Source organism: Leguminivora glycinivorella, chromosome 2, assembly GCF_023078275.1.
Source record: "Leguminivora glycinivorella isolate SPB_JAAS2020 chromosome 2, LegGlyc_1.1, whole genome shotgun sequence".
Lineage (NCBI taxonomy): Eukaryota > Metazoa > Arthropoda > Insecta > Lepidoptera > Tortricidae > Leguminivora > Leguminivora glycinivorella.
Window position 1 is genome coordinate 412,621 of NC_062972.1, and position 19,454 is coordinate 432,074.

A 19,454-nucleotide genomic window follows, 5' to 3' on the forward strand; every position below is an offset into this window, starting at 1 on the left:
TTACGATAAAGATTGGGCAAAACAACTAGTCTGAGTGTGTAAGGCCTGATTGGACGCTGGGTCGGCAGGCGTGCAGTGGCAGTGGGGCAAGCTCGCCGTGTCCACACTACACTATACTATATGTACGCGTGGACTCGGACACGCCCCGCCCCGCCCCGCACCCCGCACAACGCCCAATATGAGCGTGCATGAGGGCCGCACACTAAAACAGTAGGTGTGCTAAGTTGGAAATGTCAAATGAAATAATAGATAACTTATCACATAATTGCTATTTATTAAATTAAGACAATCTAAAACAGTAGCAGAATGGAAACTGCGCGCTTAGTACTTGGGGGCCGGCGACTCCTCCTTGGAGTAGTCTCGGATGGGGGAGTAGAACTGAAAACAGAAAAAACATGATTAGAATATTTTAAACACAAACATACTTATCTTGTGTTACATCAACATTATTACTACAAGAAAATTTTAATTTCAGTTGAAAGTAAGATGGTTACCATTCTTGACGCACTTTTTGAAGGATTTTCTTTTTCAAAAGAATTTAATATTGGTTTCAAATTAATGCATATGTATATAAAATATAACTAGCAACAACACCTAGAGGTTGCAAGAATTAAGAATGGTCAATACAAAACGAATTATAACTTTAGCATATCATTAACAAGACCAAATGGCGGAAAGTAAACCTTATTTGTTTGTGATATGGTTTTGAATGATCAGCAGCTATGTCGTCGCTGCTGGGTGCCTACTCATATAAGGAATTTCGACAATACAAGTTTAGGTAATAGGCATGATCTGTCACTCAATAAGTTCCTATTCAATATATGTATGTATGCATGTATAAACTTTATTGTACATAAAGGAAACAAAAGAGACACAGTTACAGAATCAGTAATACTAGGTACTAGGTCAACTCGACGTTGCCTTTTGGAAATGTATCCACACAGAACAGTCGCATTTACTGGTTGTTTCCGATATCTCGCGACCAAATGCTGGAATGATATCCCTCCACCTGTAAGACAACTAAAAAGTAAGAAATCTTTCAAATTGCAATTTAAAAAGATATTACTGGAGAAACAAAAAACAGGGATACCATACGGATTTTTGGTCGCAGATTTTAGGATATAATTATTTTTACGGTACATTCTTAACGGCACGTTTGCGCACTTTATAACACTTTATAACACAAGTATTACTTACACATTTTCTATATTCTTGTTGGTCATTAATTGTATATGTATGTATTATTTCTATTTTAATTTGTATTTCATTTCACAGCAATGTATATAATTATATTTATAATTGAATATAATTTGAAGAAATATCATTTATACACATTTCTTTATTTATTTAACTGTAACGTGATCTGGGTGCCGGCAGAATATCAGTGCCTCACTCGAAAGGGTGAAGCGTATAGCTGAGTCGGAACCCTTTTGTTTTTGCTGCAATGCACACAGTGTTGGTAAGCATTTTTTTAATGTTGTGTACGTAATTTTAAGTCAATTGTATGTTTTTTTCTTCTTCTCTTTTTGTTGTTCTGTGTTGCATTTGTAATTGTGTGTTATTGCAGCATTCAAATAAAGCTTTTATCTATCTATCTATCTAATATACAATGCAAGCGGACTTATATTGTGTACATGTGGCACAATTAATGTTAAAGGTAGACATATTTGTATATATTATAACTCACAGTTTTGGGGTCCCAAGCACATGTGCTGGTCCAGGTTCGCGTTGACAGACTGGTTTTCACAACTACCTCACTTTGTACACAAATGTCAAACCCTACCCTCATTGTCCATACATAACATACCTCCCCCATTAAGAGAGTTCACTAATTTATAAAATTCACTAGCACTATTACCTAAGTTACCTAACCCTACACTTACACTATGCTACAGCTACACTACTTTTAACACTTGTACTATTCTTCCTCTGTCTCTACATCCCTACCTTGAGATAACTCTGACTCACTGTCACTATCTCCTAGAGCTATTCTCTTATGATCGGGTGAGTCTGGGGGTGTGGTCTGCCTGGCACGTTTATGGCTGCTGGATGCTGTGTTTTGAGAGTTTCTATGTATCGCGATGTCTTGGGGTCCGGACACACCTATGATGTCGGCCCAACGATGCGGCGACGGTATCGAGATTCGGGTATCCTCGTCATCGTCATCTGTAGCCCCATCGGTTGCCTCAGGAACTTTCTTCCGACTTTCCTCCACGCAACTAAGCATTTGATTGATGTGTCTCACTAGCAGCTTATTGTTCCATCTCACTAAGTATCTGCAAACCCCTAATCGCTTTTCCACCATTCCTTTTAACCAGCGTGGTCCCCCGCAGTAGTTCTTGACATATACTGACTGGCCAGTTTGAAACTCCCTGTTCTTCGTGGCACTATTCTTTTCTACTGCTTCATCTGTATCAGCACACCGAGAAAACAGAGGGTTCAACTTATCAAACTTCGTTCTAAATCGCCTATTGTTCAGGAGCTCAGCCGGAGTTTTGTCGTTGACGCTGTTAGGTGTAGTGCGTAAACCATACAGCACCGCTGCTAATCTCGCTTCCCATGGTCCAGAAGTCAATTTTCTTAATTTAGCCTTTACGGTCTGTACCGTTCGTTCCGCTTGGCCGTTCGTCGCAGGATGATAAGGAGCGGACAGTACTTGCCTGATCCCTTGGGATTGTAAGTATTTACGGAACTCCTCTGAAACAAAACTTCTACCATTATCGCTGACAAGTACGTCTGGAAGACCCTGTTCCGCAAAAATATCTCGCAAAATTCTTATTAAGGCAGAGCTGCTCATATCTGGTACAATCTTGACTTCTGGCCACTTAGAATAGGCATCGATTACGATTAAAAATGTCTTCCCCTGAAATGGCCCAGCATAATCCATATGTAATCTAGACCACGCTTTATCCGGTTTAATCCACTGATGGGTAACTTTTGATGGCATATTTCGATTTTCTGCACACACATTACAGCTCTTCACCATCTCTTCAATTTGTTTATCCATCGCAGGCCACCAAAAATAGCTCCTCGCCATAGCTTTTGTAATCACAATACCGTCATGATTCATATGAAGCTCTTCTAGCACTTTTCCTCGCATCTTTTCTGGTATAACTACTCTATTTCCCCATAAAATGCAATCCTTATACATGGATAACTCATCTCGCTTTTGCCAATAAATCTTATACTCTTCCTCGCTCTTCCCAGGCCATCCATTGCGTATCCAGTACAATATTTTACTGAGGCACTTATCCTTCTTCGTCAAATTCGCCACTTCTGTCGCCGAAAATTCCAATTCAATGGGTGTCTCCTCTATGAGTAAGATTCCTAAAAAATCCTCCTCTGACGTTTGTGCACCTGCTGGGCTTGGCCATCGACTGAGGGCATCTGCATTACCAATTTTTTCCCCTCAACATATTGAATCTCATAGTCGTACGAGTTCAAAAGAAGTGCCCACCTTAGCATCCTTGGTGAAATAATATTGGGTATGGGTCTCTTCGAATCGAATATTCCTAACAAAGGCTTATGATCTGTCTTGATAATTACTCTTCGACCACTTATAAACTGATGGAATTTCTTCAAGCCAAATATGATAGCAGCTGCTTCCTTGTCTATTTGTGCATAATTACGTTCATGTGCGTTCATGGTTCTCGAGGCGAACATTACGGGTCGGATACTTCCATCAGTCATCTCGTGTTCCAACACTGCTCCTAAACCGAACTGCGATGCGTCGCAAGATAAAATAAGTTTCTTTTTTATGTCGTAATGTACCAGAGTATCTGAACTGGAAATCATTTTTCTTAACTTTTCGAATGAATCTTGCTGAGATTTTCCCCATTTCCATGTCGCATCTTTATCCAATAATCTGTACAATGGCTCAGAAATCGAGGCCTTGTGTGGCAAAAATCTATCATAAAAATTGATCAGCCCCAAAAATGCCTGAAGCTCCTTCACGTTACGTGGTGCTGGTGTCTTCTCAATTTCACGAATCTTCTCCTCGCAAGGGTGTATGCCGAATTCGTCGATTATAAAACCTAAAAATTGCACACTACTGGCAGCAAATTTACATTTGGTCTTATTCACTCGCAATCCCGCTTCTTGTAACTTCTGAAGTACCGCCTCGAGCCTCGTATTGTGCTCTTGCACTCCATTGCCAGCCACCACAATGTCGTCTAACAGTACGGCTACGCCAGAAATACCAGCCAATAACGTTGACATGAGTCGTTGGAATATGCCAGGGCAAGCCTTTACCCCAAAGGGTAGTCTCTTCATTTTATACAACCCCTTAGGAGTGTTAATAGTTAGCAAATTTGCTGTCTCCTCATCTACCATAACCTGGGTGTATGCCCGTTCCAAATCTATCTTTGTAAATAGAACTCCGCCTTGTAGTTCTGCAAAAGCTTCACTAAGGGTAGGTAAGGGGTAAGTGTCAGTATCAGTTACGGCATTCACTGTCGCCCTGTAGTCCCCGCACAGACGTACCTTGCCATCTTGCTTAAGCACTGGAACTATGGGTGTGGCCCATTCGGAATGTGCCGTCGCCTCTAAAACGCCTTCGGCTTCTAACCTATCCAACTCTTCGTAAATTCGGCCTTTTATTGCGAATGGTACCGGCCTACTCTTAAAAAATACTGGCTTCGCACCTTCTTTTGGTCTAATACTAACTACCGGGCCAGTATATTTCCCTAATCCTTCCTGGAACACACCTGCATACTGTTTCTGTATCCGTTCCAATGTTGTGGCTAATTCATCACTATCAACTTCTAACTTATACACTCCTTCAACTTGTATTCCTAAATCACGGAACCAATTCCGACCAATCAAGCTTGGCCCATTGCCTTTAGCTACCACTATGGATAAGCTTTTCTTCATTTCCTTATTTTGAACTACTACCGATGCTTTCCCCATTATACATAGTCTGTTCTCATCCCATGTCTTTAAAGAAATCCCAACATCATCAAAAACTGGAACCGAGCCCTGCCAAATCATCTTAGCGGTCTGCTCACTTATGAGACTGTAAGCACAGCCAGTGTCTACTTCCATATCTATCTTAACTCCATTTAGCATAATTTTCATCATATATGCTGGTGTTGTACGATCTTGCCTCATATTATTAATTGTAACTTCTTCGTATAATCCATTAAAATCAGATTTAGGTGCCTTATTTCCTTTTGACTTCATACCACAAACCGTCTCAATATGTCCCGTCTGGCCACAGCCATGACATTTGGACCATCTAAACCTGCAGGGCCCCCTATGAGGTCTGCCACAACGCATGCATGACGTTCTTTCTGTCTGCCTCTCATTTCTTTTGCTGGTAAATTTATTTACTTCCATTGGTACTTCTAACTCACCCGAGTTCTGATTAGAAGAAGCCGGAACAATGATACTTGCATCAATCCCTGCCGCCTCATGAGATAAAGCAATCTCACAAGCTTGATCAAATGTCAATGTACCTTGCTGTAACAACTTCTTCTGTACTTCCTTGTCCCTGATACCACACACTAAGCGATCCCTCAGTGTTCGATTCAAGTCTTTGAAGTTACAGTCAATGCTCAATTTCCTTAAATGTGCTATGAAATCCCTAACCTTTTCCCCCTCTCCTTGATACTTAGTATGAAATTTATATGATTGCACAATTTCATTTGGCGTCGGGTGGAAATGATTGTTTAACTTGGTAACAATTGTTGTAAAAGTAACCTCACTTACTTTACTTGGTGCTATCAGTGATATAATTAGATCATACAAGTCAGATCCACACACAGCGAGTGTTCACGTGCAGTGAACATACCTACTGACATCAGCAGCATCAATCTGGGACAAGAAACTGCATCGGCTCACGTGCTTGCACAAACTACGTTTGCACTTAATATGAAGAAACTGCAGCGTGGTATTACGCAAACATAGAATAATTTAGTATAAATAGCTTGTAAAAAGTGTAAATAAATCTCTTTGATCCTGGACATCGTGGCTGTATCATTTGAGTATAAGGTTTTCCTCTCACTGTTGGTAGCAGTGAGAAAATCCTTTCCATTACCCATTTCCTTCCCTATCCGTCTGTACCTTAGGTCTCATGGTGCAGATATCCTGTACTTATTAAATATATGTATTATTAATTTATAGTTAGGGCTAGGGCTGTAGGGATGTGTAGGGTTGTTTAGGGTGCTAGGGCACTTAGGTTGGATAGGCTACAGTTCTCCCCTTAACTTCTTGGTAAAATCACTTCATGATTTTATATTTGGTCCTTCGAAAAATTTGAATCAGTTTGAGTTAGGTAAAATCGCGGTCCTCTTGTCCCTGACATAATTTTGACTGACTGACACTTTGGAGAGGTGCATGCTGGTTAGGGCTTGCAATATCGGACGATTTTCAATTCCGGAACTGGTTTTCGAGATTGGACTTCAATTCCGGAATTCCGGAACTAGTTCCGGAATTGAACAATTTTTTTTGGCTTGGTTTTCTGGTGGGTTTTTGATGAAATAATACAATTTTAAATTGAAATTTATTATTAATCGACGTTTAAGACAATAACTCCGCACCTGAAAGGCATATAACACTGAAATTTTCATTTTAGTAATTTTACAGGAAAGCCCATTTTGTGTCAAAATCGGTCTTGCAAGTTATTTCGAACTACAGTTAACGATACAAACGACGTTTTAGTGCCAGTTTTCTGGTAGTGGTCAACGTTAAAGTTATTTTTTTATCCATTGACCATCGAAATAATATAAAAGTAATAATTTACAAGAATGGCATAACGTCTTGTTCACATAACTGTAATAAAAGAAATATTGAATTACCTTTATCAGACTCGAGTAGGGACAAAAGATGTCCAAGCTAGCCCAAAAAGACAGATTTTATGATTTATTCCTAGGTATACCTATGTATACATATGTACACCTTATTTTTTTGTAAAAAAAATAAATCATTCTTTTCATATTCATCATTTTCCATACATTTGCTTCTCAAATCTTTTGATTTTGTGGTAAGGGGTAATAGACTTAGATAGAGTTTAGTAAAATATGGACACGTCTTTGTGAAAAGTGTATAAAGTAACTACGACGTTATGCTTGTGAATGAATGTAATACCAAATACTACGATTTGCGTCTGAACAGACTTTATGCCTAAAATATTCAGTGCTATGAGAAAAGAAGTAAAATTTAGATTATTACTGAAATTTAAGTTCGATCTAATTAAATTGAGCATAAATAACGCTAATAAAATAATAATGTACCTAATGTTATTTATTTATATTTAATTGTCCTTCAATATTCGAGCATAACACTCAACTCCCGTCTAGTAATTTTAAATTATCACAAAACACAACTTTCTACAGCAAATATTTAATTTAAACTGATTATATATTTCACTTATTAGCTAAAACAATTGAGAGCAAAACCAGAAAGTGACAAGGGTATAATATTAGCGGGTTAAATTACACTATCTCGCTCTAACTAGCCCTGGATGCAACCCTTTGGTCATAAAATAGGCACTACCTGAATCCGAGCAGTGTCTAACTTATAAATTTACATATCTTTTATAGACGCGGTGGTAGTTTTGTAAAATAACCAGGCTGATATTACACGTTTTCGTCCAAAAATATATCTTTTTTCAATTCCGGAATTTTCGAGATTATATGTTTCAATTCCGGAACTGTAATATCGGAAAAATTGTCCGAAATTCCGGAATTTCGAGATTCCGGAATTCCGGAATGCAAGCCCTAATGCTGGTGTACTCAAACAAGCACCAGTATTGTGGTAATTCGAAGTACTTAGTAGGTATTGCTTTCAGAGAAGGTACCCGTACAGTAGCAGATCGGTTGCTGGCCTCCCACAAGCGGGTTCAACCAGTCAATTGAGAAGTTGCGATACTGTATGCGAGGGCGCTGAGAGCAGTACTTGCTGACGTCGTAGGGCGATAGGAGTAGGTTAGGGAAAGTAGGGACTTCAAGAAAGAAGAAAGAATAAAGAAGACCGGAACACACAATGGCTTTGACCATCGACGAGATCAACGTTTTAATCAAAAACCAGGAAGAAGACTGTGAAGAAATTAGAAGGATTTGGGCAAACATCAAAAAAGACTCAACAGCCAGGAAGACGCAAAAATATGTGGACGAAAGAAAATCAAATTTGGACAGTATTTATCAAAGAGCATTACAAAACCACACACTATTACAGGACCAGGAGGTATTGTCCACGCATAAATACCTCACTCTCAACTACTTCGACGTCCACATCAAAAGACATTTTGACGAAGCAATGCTTCATTTGACAAAAAGACGACAAGAAATTGTCAACATTAAGACCGCTTCGGGTAGTAAGAGTCTCACGGAACTCAAGACAAGCACATCTTGTTATCCGAATGCGACACAAGACTTTAGTATATCGTCTAAGCTGTTTATTCAAAAGTATGGATTAAATCAGTTCAGACAAAGACTTTTGACCGCACAGACCGCCATAACGGAAAACAAACCTACATGGCACTTGCAAAGTTTGACTAAGACCCTTGAAAAACTATTTCAAGGAATAGACGAGACGCATATTATTATGCAATTGTTACTGTGTTACGAGCAGTGTACAATCAGCGACGAATATTTCATGAAAGATTTATTCACCGACGTGCAAGACGCATATGAAACCGTAATAGAATTATTACAAGAAAAGGTTTTAGACAAAGACAAACAGACCATTAAAACCTCATCGACTAAGCTACCGGAAATTACGATACTGTTTTTCACGGGAAACTACGACACATGGACTTCATGTTATGACTTATTTAATAAAATAATTGACGAAGACTGCACTATTTCAACAAAAGAAAAAATGCAATATTTAAAAACACATGTTCGAGGCGACGCAGAAAAGCTGATCGAGCATTTGACCGTGAACGAGGTTCAGTATAAGGCCGCGCTCACATTGTTAAGAAATCGCTATAAAGACGAGCGACTTCTGACTCAGACATATTTTATTGACAAGTTATTAGAATTGACAAAATATCGACAAGCGAATGGAAGAATGTTACGCGACATGCATTTAGAGGATCCCATACTAAGCCATCGAAAATGGGACTCGACGACGAGGCGACGACGACGACGACGACGAGAGTTAGACGAGCCAAACAAGATAGAAAAATTCAATAACATGATGAAGTTTTTGAAAACGAGATTTAAAAGCTTAGAGTAAAATATACCACAGTGTAAACCGACCTTTACAGTGACACCGAACCATAACAAAAACTAAGTGACTCGGCAAATCATCAGACAAAATTCACAATTGCAAATTTCATATTACTATTTACTCCAATACTAAATACGAAACTAAATACGGATTACAAGGTTATGACATGCCACAGACATTTATAGGAATAGACTACAAAAATTGATTACACACTTAACAGTTTCATTTGGTTTTCCTGTGGCCGTGAAGAACATGCAATTAAACTACAATTGCATTGTTAGACTCATAACTATAAATGAAAATACTGCAGATTGTCCACAGATTGCAAGAAAAATACGACAGACGAACATGGGAGCCAGCACCAGGGGCCAGCGGCACACCAGACCAACCGCCAGCAAGCGGATCGCCTGCACCTCGGCGCCGGCACCGGCCTCCCACGCAGCCGCACGTCTACGCGCTGCCAGTTGCGCAGAGGAGCGCGCCCAGACCGGTCGCGCAGCCCACTGTACAACTTTACCAATTGAGGACTACTCCGTCAACACCCAGCCCTTCTGAGAGGCGCCAGAATGTTCACGTGCAGTGAACATACCTACTGACATCAGCAGCATCAATCTGGGACAAGAAACTGCATCGGCTCACGTGCTTGCACAAACTACGTTTGCACTTAATATGAAGAAACTGCAGCGTGGTATTACGCAAACATAGAATAATTTAGTATAAATAGCTTGTAAAAAGTGTAAATAAATCTCTTTGATCCTGGACATCGTGGCTGTATCATTTGAGTATAAGGTTTTCCTCTCACTGTTGGTAGCAGTGAGAAAATCCTTTCCATTACCCATTTCCTTCCCTATCCGTCTGTACCTTAGGTCTCATGGTGCAGATATCCTGTACTTATTAAATATATGTATTATTAATTTATAGTTAGGGCTAGGGCTGTAGGGATGTGTAGGGTTGTTTAGGGTGCTAGGGCACTTAGGTTGGATAGGCTACAGTTCTCCCCTTAACTTCTTGGTAAAATCACTTCATGATTTTACAGCGAGTAAATTAGCCTTCTTTTTACTATCATCTTCAATATCACCTGCCTGCAGACAGAAACTAAACCTCTCTATGTAATTTTGCCAGCAGCCATGTGCTACATCAAACTCCCCAAACTTAATGCCCATTTTGCACACTGATACTTAAAGTTATGTGTTTTTCACTCAAATCACACACTTTACACTGTAAATGCACACTATTGTCCTACTTTTTCTCGTCGCCACTATTATAACTCACAGTTTTGGGGTCCCAAGCACATGTGCTGGTCCAGGTTCGCGTTGACAGACTGGTTTTCACAACTACCTCACTTTGTACATAAATGTCAAACCCTACCCTCATTGTCCATACATAACAGTATAGTACCTTGTGCTGCTTGTTGCGGTACTCCTCCCAGGGCTCGGGGTTGTTCTTCTTGCTCCAGGACACCTCGGGGGACTTGGTGGCCAGGCGGATCACGTAGAACACTGCGCCGCCGCAGCCCAGCGCCGTGCACACATACAGGGGGATCAACTGTTGCACAAAAATTTATTTGAATAAAAAAAATCCTAACAAAAGATTTATTATTTATATCAAAATGTGTAAGAAATATTTCTGTTAAATCTAAAATAATGTATGTGATGTTCTTTTGTGTGTTGTAAATCTAAGCTGTTTATTCCATGAGAGCTTTATATAATACAGCTTCAATAACAAGTTAAAAGTAAATGATATTAGGAACAAACCATAATATAAACTCTGTAAATCATAGTGGTAACAGAAACTTGGTACTTTTATTGTTGAGAGAATGTCACTGATGGTTGATAGAACCTCATTCAACTCATTTTTCCTAATTTATAAGTGCAATAATCACCTGACAAAAAATCAAGGTATGTAACAAGGAAAACATGAAGCCATATTCGGTAAAACTATGATAAAACAAGTAATTAGACAGACCTGCTAAAAAGACAAGTGATAATTCTTTTTAACTTTAGTTGTGTCACTCAAATCTCACATAGATTTTGTATATTACTTGTAATATGGAAATGAAATGATTTTTTGCCAGAATATTATCTAACTCTATTACCAGTGTTCACTTGGTAATGAGGATACACAATATTTAAGATCATAGAAGACAGAAGTTATATGTAGTGTGAAGGGTTTGTCAGCTGTAACTTATCAGAGGAAAATGGCGTAGAAAGAATAACTAAGCAAAACGAACGCAACGACGTGAAATAGATATTATTTTCATATACTTAATAAATTGTTTAATAACATCCATGACCTCTGCTACGCATCATGTTTCGGTATACATAGAATATAGAATCATTTAATGATATTATAGGTTAATTATGTAAGAGCTGCATAGTTGCAGTTTCCACAGTAAATATTGATTTTTACTTACAGCCTTGTGCTTCCTCAAACTTGCCAGACTGAGTCCCTGCATCTTGCTATAGTTTCACAATTAGATTGCCTGCACAAATTCTTTCCTGGGTCGTCTCACTGACGAAAAACTCGATTATTCTTCGAGTATTCTAGGGCTCCGTCAGTGAATTGTCATTGTCAAATATGGGGCTACTACAGAAAAAAAAGATTGTGTCAGTTTTGGTTTTAATTTTTTTTAAATCAATTAATTAATATCTAAATCAAATGAATAATTACAATAACTTTTTAATTTTATCACAAGTAAAATAAATTTATTTCGTACGTTAATTAATGCTTGTTGTATTTATATTTGGCAGATTACAAACATCTATAGCCTATCATCCGAAAATGAAAAAAAAAATAGAATTGCAATAAACTTTTGACAAGTGAAGTGCATCTAAAAATTAAAAGGTTTTTATTGTTATAACCTATTTTTAATGATTTGGTGCTACATAAGCGGAAAATATTTTAGAATAAAGTGTAGGCTCAGTCCACTTTCAAGATGAGCTTTTTGTTGTAAGTATCAGAGTGCGTGTGGTTGCCGGAGAGGTCTATTTATATCCGGACAGTCTTCCGTCCGCTGACGTCTTGTTTACGTTCGCGCGGAGTTTGGGCAGTAATTAAACAGATTGGTGCCGGGCGCGGCGTCGGCCGCCCTGGCGGGCCCCTCAGCCTGCAGTGCCTGCGAGCGCCGCAGCTGAGAGCACACGGACCAGCCCTTTATCACCACATTTTGACTCTTTCCACCCTCTTCTCACGTTCTCGCCTTCTCGGTAAAATTCCCATCCTTTGGTAATCCAAAGTCAAGTCCACATGTCAGATTTTGCGACATATAGATTGGATGGAGAATATAATATTGTTTATCTCATTACTATTTTTGAATCCATCTTTTTCTCATTCAATCCCATTAGAGTTTTAATGATTTTAATGAAAACAAAGGTCACTCGTATAGTTTCTAATGCATTTAACATATCCTTTATTTATAATGTGAGCCTTAAAAGTAGATGTGTGCTGTTCCAGTGGGAGCCGGTCCAACAAGACCTTCAAGCCGAAGAAGAACATCCCGGAAGGCACCCACCAGTACGACCTGATGCGGCACGCGGCGGCCACGCTCGGCTCCGGCAACCTGCGCCTCGCGGTGCTGCTGCCCGAGGGGGAGGACCCCAACGAGTGGATCGCTGTCAACAGTAAGTTTATTAACCTTGCATTACCAGCAACGGGATTGTAAATTCATTTTTCTAGCTATTTTTAAATGACTCCATAACATTTATTTATGTACCTGTGTTCAAACTTTTGAATAAACATCTTTATAATTATTATTAGTTAATAAAACATTCCACATTAATAAAGACCTGGATTGTCAACAATTTTCCTGCTCTATACTAAATAGTTCCAAGCTCCTACATATGCATAGTTACATTTTCCTCACCATACAACCTAATTCCATATAATTACATCAGTTCCTGTGAGTGAGTCACATGCCCATTGCAAGTACAATGGTGCCAACAGGAAGCTCATATCACGTGTTCTACAATAACAATCATCATGAATAATATTAATAATTGTGATTCTATTGTGGAACAATTATAGCACAATTACTTAACTCAATTGACCACCCACTGCTTTGCTACAGTAAACAGTCTTTATTGAATTTTTATTTTAAAGTAGGTTTATTTCTAGGTTTAGAACTTTTTATCGCATACCGTGGCACTAAAATGGGTCACTATCAAGTTTATCTTATCGCTAAACGACTATTTCGGCTAGATGTCAGAAAATGTAAATATACAGTCAGCATAAAGTCAATTCAGCTGGGATGACTTGAAAGTAGAATACTCAATCAGCAAAAAGTTAATTTAACTGGATGGCTAAGACTTAGAATGAATGAGTAGCCAAACGTCTGGAAATATACATAGTCCGTATGATTAGCATATCTAAAAAGCCAAAAGTGAAGTTAGTTAATTGACGTCAACACAGAACGATACAGTAGCAAAACGTCCGGAAATATAATGTCATGGACGTCTCTCATCTTGACGGTTTCCGGTTGCATCCTCAGCGGGCGCTTCGGAGCCCGGGGTCCGCTTTCCGGCTTTTTCTCCTCCACTTCGCACGGTCTTCTGCATCCCTTTTAGTGAGACCATTCATGGTTTATAATAAATATGTAACAGTCCTTATTAACAGTGCGAGAAGGTTTGAATTCTCAAGGCACTTAAGCATTTTAAAACCAGACGTTTTGCTAACGGGTCGTTTGGCGTTTATTCTTTTTAGCAATAAAAACATTAAACAATCCAGACTTTTTGCTCCTCGACTGTTTAGCGTTCATGTCTGTTTTGTAATACAGACATTCGAAGATGAAGATGTTTTGCAGTTAGATCATTTTAAATTGTTACGTTTTAAGATCCAGACGTTTTGCTAAAGACGCATTTAGCATTCATGTCTACGTAGCCACAAAGACATAACACAATCCAGACATGTCAGCTATATAGTCTTTTAGCGTTAAGGTAAATTTGATAGTGACCCACTAAAATTCGTGGAGTCGCCATATATCGCCATATGTCGCGATAAAAAGTCCTAAGCCTATTTATTTCATTAAAATGAATCTTATGAATAGGCTGTTATTGTGTTTATGTGTTCATGAAGATGACCATGACCACTATTTTATCACTTCTATTTAGTATTTAGTGCCAATGCCAAGTGCTCCAATACAAGGTATACCCGTCCACTCCATCTAGCAGGTTCAGTGTATGTGATCAGTGCTAACATTATCCATGGCTAACTGACTTTTACCATATTTTAGAATACGATCATTTCATTGGTTACATTAAAAAATAAAAATATGTGTGATTATGGTTAATTCTCCACATAAAATTTCTAAAGTTAAGGCCCACCATAGTTAGTTTTCCCATTTTGAATTTCAACCTTATTCTGTAAATAAATTGGTAAGATTTTCGGTTGTTTCTAAAATTAATGTTACAATGAAAATTCTACAGTATTCAGTTCATGAAAGGTTCAAATTAGAATGCAACAACTATGTACTTTGTAATGTACATTGGGCCTTACGAACCTTTCGCACTTATTTCACCACCATTATCATATCATATCATTTTTAATGAGAAAACGAGAGTATGAAGTGAATATTATAAATATTAAGCCAATAAAGCTGTGCCCCAGTGAGGTGACTCATTGTTTGATAACACTCCCACTCGTGTTAATTGAGTCTGTATTTATTGATCCCAACTGCACTGCGTGGGGGACTTGTTGGACCGTTTTATTCAGACCTATGAGATACAATACAATATACATTGAATGAGTAGGTTAGTCTGGGCAAAGGCAGGGGCGCGATTCTATCGCCGCGCTACAAGTACATGCTGGCGGCCGCGAGTTTGCGGCCTCATCAGGGGTGACGCGCGTTCTCACGGAACCCACGTTCGCACTTTCTATTGTTACTTTACGTCGCGACTCGCGAGTTTTTTTAAGGTTCATATGCGACGTCCGAGTGTGGAATGGCTAATAATGCTTTAGTTAAATAGACGTAATGAATAAAATAGGACAATCTTACACAAATCTACTATTGATTATATCTGACGGAAAAGTTCAATAAGACTTGTGATGTTGGGACTTAAACAAAAATATATAAATGCTATATATATACCTAGAAAGTACCCAAGACTTGAATATAATAGTATAACATTTTATCTGAGTATTAATTCGTTTTAATCCAAAGGCAACCCTATCGTTCGACGCTGCGCACGTGCGGCTCGTTTCTTTGTTAGAATGTTGTAGGCATTTAAAAAGGCGGCATTTCGTGAACATCAAAGCAGTGGGCCTTCTGTACTCGTACTATTATATATTCTGTGGCAAAGGTAAACATTTTTAAATGTAAACAAAAAATTGTAAAATTTTATTAAGTAGCATTCTAGCTTCAGTCATTCTTGTATGGGCCTACAGGAAATGATAATTTACAAAGAATTTGTGTCAAACTAAAATGTGTAGTCACAGTGTATAGATTGCCATCTCTCGACACAGGCCGAAAACTTTTGAACCTCAGTTTTAACAATGTGGCTCATATCCACTTCATATCTGTCAAATACTAATATTAGCGCCATTTAGCCGAGATCCGAGTCAACCTTGCCTCGCCCTTGCATTTTACTTTACTTACTTATTTAGATTGTCTATATGGAGTTATACAGGTGTTTGGCTTCTATACTATACCTGTGCCCTTTTACACCTGAGCCGTAAAAGACTTGTCTTGTTTACTACGACCACGGATAATTTTGAGTCCTCACACACTAGTGAATTATGTTTCCCCAGCCGTGGACTTCTTCAACCAAATCAACATGTTGTACGGCACCATCACGGAGTTCTGCACTGAGGAGGCGTGCGCGGTGATGTCCGCCGGCCCCAAGTACGAGTACCACTGGGCGGACGGGCTGGCCGTCAAGAAACCCATCAAGTGCTCCGCACCCAAGTACATCGACTACTTGATGACCTGGGCACAAGATCAGCTGGACGATGAGACGCTCTTCCCTTCTAAGATAGGTAACTAACTATAAATCGACTTTCAGATTATCTCATTATAGTGAAATGTTAATTTCAATATCTCCTTAGACTTATAATTATACTTTTAAGTTACTATTTTCTGTACCTACATAATTAACGAGTATTGTATTGGTTTGTATACCCCTACCTTGCCGCTGGAAAAGCGGGGTTTCCTGCTACAAGTATTGATATACTTACTAGGAGGTCCCAACCCTTTCTTACTTGCAACACAATATCTGTGACCAATAAACGATTTTTCATTTTCATTTTATCTACCACCATTAGGAAGGAATTGTGTTGTGTGCGAATCATTTACGTGCTAACTATGTACAGGCAGGTACAGTGAGCTGCAAAAGTGCATGGCGAATTTATCAATGAATTCATTCATAATTTGTCCATGCAATTTCGCAGCTCATTGTACAGCGTCCCAGCGTCCGAAGGCTGTTTTGAAATTAGTGTAAATGCTTGTAAAAGTAATTATTCATGTCTTCTTATTGATATTAATGCCCTTCGATCTTTTTTACAGGAGTTCCGTTCCCGAAGAATTTCCAGAGCATCGCGAAGACGATCCTAAAGAGGCTGTTCCGCGTGTACGCGCACATCTACCACCAGCACTTCCCCCAGGTAAACACTGACTATGGGTCTCTGCTCGAGTGCACACATCAGTGGCGGCTGGTGAAAATTTCTGCTAGGCAACACTGAGCAAAAATAAACCTACCTTAACATTAGGTAATTTAGGTACATACTTTACTAATAATACATTTTAGGCAAGCTGGTGGGAATCGGCTTATATGGACCAGCCGCTGCTGGCACACATACACATTGATCACATAGAATAACAAGGAAGCAGGTGGAGAACGGGCTTTAAGTAGCATGCTTTATTACCAAATTCTATGCTTCCGCCGGTTCAATTATAAATATAATTAAAGGAAGATACAGAACAATTGTAGGGTTACTTCCATCCATCCTAGACCCTTACTATCTTACACTACACAACCAGGAAAATATCTAAAAACTATTAACTAAAAACATATCTCACACTCAGTGGGCCAGTCCAAATCAGACTTGGCTGTTTTTTAATACTGTATGTTGTGCAGGTGGTGACGCTGGGCGAGGAGGCGCACCTGAACACGTCGTTCAAGCACTTCATCTTCTTCGTGCAGGAGTTCAGCCTGATCGAGCGCCGCGAGCTGGCGCCACTGCAGGAGCTCATCGAGAAGCTCACCGCCAAGGAGGCCCGATGAGGCTGCCCCGGACTACTCAACCGCCTCAACTCAACTAACACACCCTAATACCTTGTTGTCTCTTCTCCTAGCTTGTCTAACTTCGCCTGGCTCTGTAAGTGTTGAAATAACCGTCTAGTTCAGTGGTGGCCATAATTTTTTAATTAGGACCCAAAATATTAAGAAATTCACATCTACAACTAAGTGAAGTTAGACATACTATGCGAGGAGATGAGGTTTTACGGTACACTTTATGGCTTTATTTAATAAGGTCTATTTCTTATGACACTTATGAAATAGTTTTAATTCAGTGTTTTTGATAATTGACGGCTTTTGAATTACGTTTCATGAAAAAATCTTAAGTTTTTGTATAAATAAATGTTTTGAAAGAAGACCTTGTCGATAAACCATTAAAGTGAAGTTTAAAAGTAAAATAACCTAAATAAGGACATTAGAAAAGAGTGACTTTGTAAGTGCTTTCAGTAACACTTAGAAAATATCAAAAAATATTAGCATTAAAATTTAAAAAACCCTAAAATACTTCGTCGAAGCGCAGATTTATGTATAAATTGATGACCAATTCGCGGTATTTGTACAAAAATTTAAAATGGCCAGTATGTACTGTAATTATGATACTGTATGTTTCTATGGTTTTACATTTGAACTAGTTCTAAAGGGTGACATGTTCTATTGACACATACCCTTGTATTGAAAGAAATATTGATACAATAACGGAATCATTTCATGACAATCTGATTTTATTTTAAAGTGTGTAAAATAGAATTGGGACTTTAAATTTAAACGGTTCGCTTTAACCCCTAAGCGTATGTAAATTAAAAAAAGGAATAAAAATATATAGGTAGGTATTTTAGCTTGCAAGCGCTTCGACTCCCACTGCCCAAAAGTTTTGTAAAGTATTTTTTGTAGTATGTGCTGTACTCACGTGCTAGAGTAAGGTTTCGAGTGTGCCTCGCGTAGTGCGTAGTGCCGGGCGCTAGCCGCCGGTTCGACCCTTCAGCACTAAACACTACTTGTTTATTCACAACTAGTCCAAAACTTGTTGAATGTATGACCAGCATTAATGAGACGACTTGCGAGATGTTATTACACATATCTCGATAGATGTTTTCTGTACTAGTGCTACTAGTGTGTTAAATAACAGATAGATGACAAAGTAACACCTGTTACTAATACCACCTAATGTGGCGTTGGTGTTTAGTGCTGAAAGTTCAAGTCTTATACTATATACATAGCAAAAGTGTCGTAAAAATAGTAAAATATAACATTTATGAGAGCCATTTGAACTAGGTACCTAAACTAATTGTTACTATTTTTAAGACAGTGGTGTAAGTTTGTGATAAAGAACGTAGGGGATTGATATATTTATATTTGTAACGCGTACATTTATCGAAACAAAACCCGACTCGACTGAGACACCAATGGCCTAAAATACCAAATATTCTTGTCTCCCCGAAGACATTGTATCGTTTTTCTAAGGATCATTTTACTTTATGTTTCGTGTTTCAAGCCATTGGATTTGTAAATTGCTGTTGCCTCCTCGGACGTTATTTCTAGTATATTGTAGGGATGGCAAATTAATCCTTTCTGAGAGCTTTTTATTTAAATATCAATAACATCGAGTCCACAAATTATAATTTGTTTTTTTTTTTTTTTATATGACAGGCGACAATTGTTCTGTACACCTACTAGTTTGTCCGACCAAAACCTAAAAGCGTCATGATTGAATGGTCATTGATAATTCAACTGTCATTTTAAGGGCACCTAAAATTCTTTGCTGAAGTGCGAATTTGAAATCAATAAAACTAAATTCAGTCAAAAATAGGATTATAATCCTACTTACGGCCCAGCTAAACATTTTCGTAACATAAACCCAAAAAGAGATTTAGTAATATTGTGACCTAAATATTGAGTCTTATTGTTGTAGGTACTATTAGTATGTATCTACCGGAGGTAAAATGAATTGCTCCGCATATGTTGTTTATATTATTTTTATGTTAAGTTACTTATTTATTTATTGTGATGTGATGACGTAACATAGTTTTTCATCTTAAATCAATTCTAACGCTA

At 38.5% G+C, this 19,454-nt stretch overlaps 2 protein-coding genes across 3 annotated transcripts; one reads left to right on the top strand and one right to left on the bottom strand.

Annotated features, from left to right (window-relative positions):
* Positions 1 to 250: 250 nt before the first annotated feature.
* Positions 251 to 11,746, bottom strand: LOC125236736 (cytochrome c oxidase subunit NDUFA4). Its single transcript, XM_048143659.1, has 3 exons — positions 11,588 to 11,746; positions 10,573 to 10,719; positions 251 to 378 (listed from the first exon to the last, which is right to left on the bottom strand). The coding sequence occupies exons 1-3, from the start codon at positions 11,627 to 11,629 to the stop codon at positions 322 to 324; spliced, it is 246 nt and encodes an 81-aa protein (XP_047999616.1). The 5' UTR covers positions 11,630 to 11,746; the 3' UTR covers positions 251 to 321.
* A 180-nt stretch (positions 11,747 to 11,926) lies between these two features.
* Positions 11,927 to 18,510, top strand: LOC125236700 (MOB kinase activator-like 1). 2 transcript variants are annotated; one of them, XM_048143619.1, is made up of 5 exons: positions 11,927 to 12,123; positions 12,628 to 12,794; positions 15,916 to 16,143; positions 16,670 to 16,767; positions 17,241 to 18,510. In XM_048143619.1, exons 1-5 carry the CDS (start codon positions 12,110 to 12,112, stop codon positions 17,385 to 17,387), a joined length of 654 nt encoding a protein of 217 aa, XP_047999576.1. In that variant the 5' UTR covers positions 11,927 to 12,109; the 3' UTR covers positions 17,388 to 18,510. The 2 variants fall into 2 exon arrangements, with proteins under 2 accessions (XP_047999576.1, XP_047999581.1); XM_048143624.1 differs by lacking the exon at positions 11,927 to 12,123 and adding an exon at positions 12,174 to 12,380.
* The last annotated feature ends 944 nt before the right edge of the window (positions 18,511 to 19,454 follow it).

Bases quoted from the DNA above. Each gene is read 5' to 3' on its own strand.
- LOC125236736 (XM_048143659.1), bottom strand. From the start codon at position 11,629: ATGCAGGGACTCAGTCTGGCAAGTTTGAGGAAGCACAAGGCT. The intron at 10,720-11,587 runs GTAAGTAAAAAT...TTTGTGCAACAG, and splicing joins GTTTGAGGAAGCACAAGGCT to TTGATCCCCCTGTATGTGTG. The intron at 379-10,572 runs GTACTATACTGT...TTCTGTTTTCAG, and splicing joins ACCGCAACAAGCAGCACAAG to TTCTACTCCCCCATCCGAGA.
- LOC125236700 (XM_048143619.1), top strand. The intron at 16,144-16,669 runs GTAACTAACTAT...TCTTTTTTACAG, and splicing joins GCTCTTCCCTTCTAAGATAG to GAGTTCCGTTCCCGAAGAAT. The intron at 16,768-17,240 runs GTAAACACTGAC...TATGTTGTGCAG, and splicing joins ACCACCAGCACTTCCCCCAG to GTGGTGACGCTGGGCGAGGA.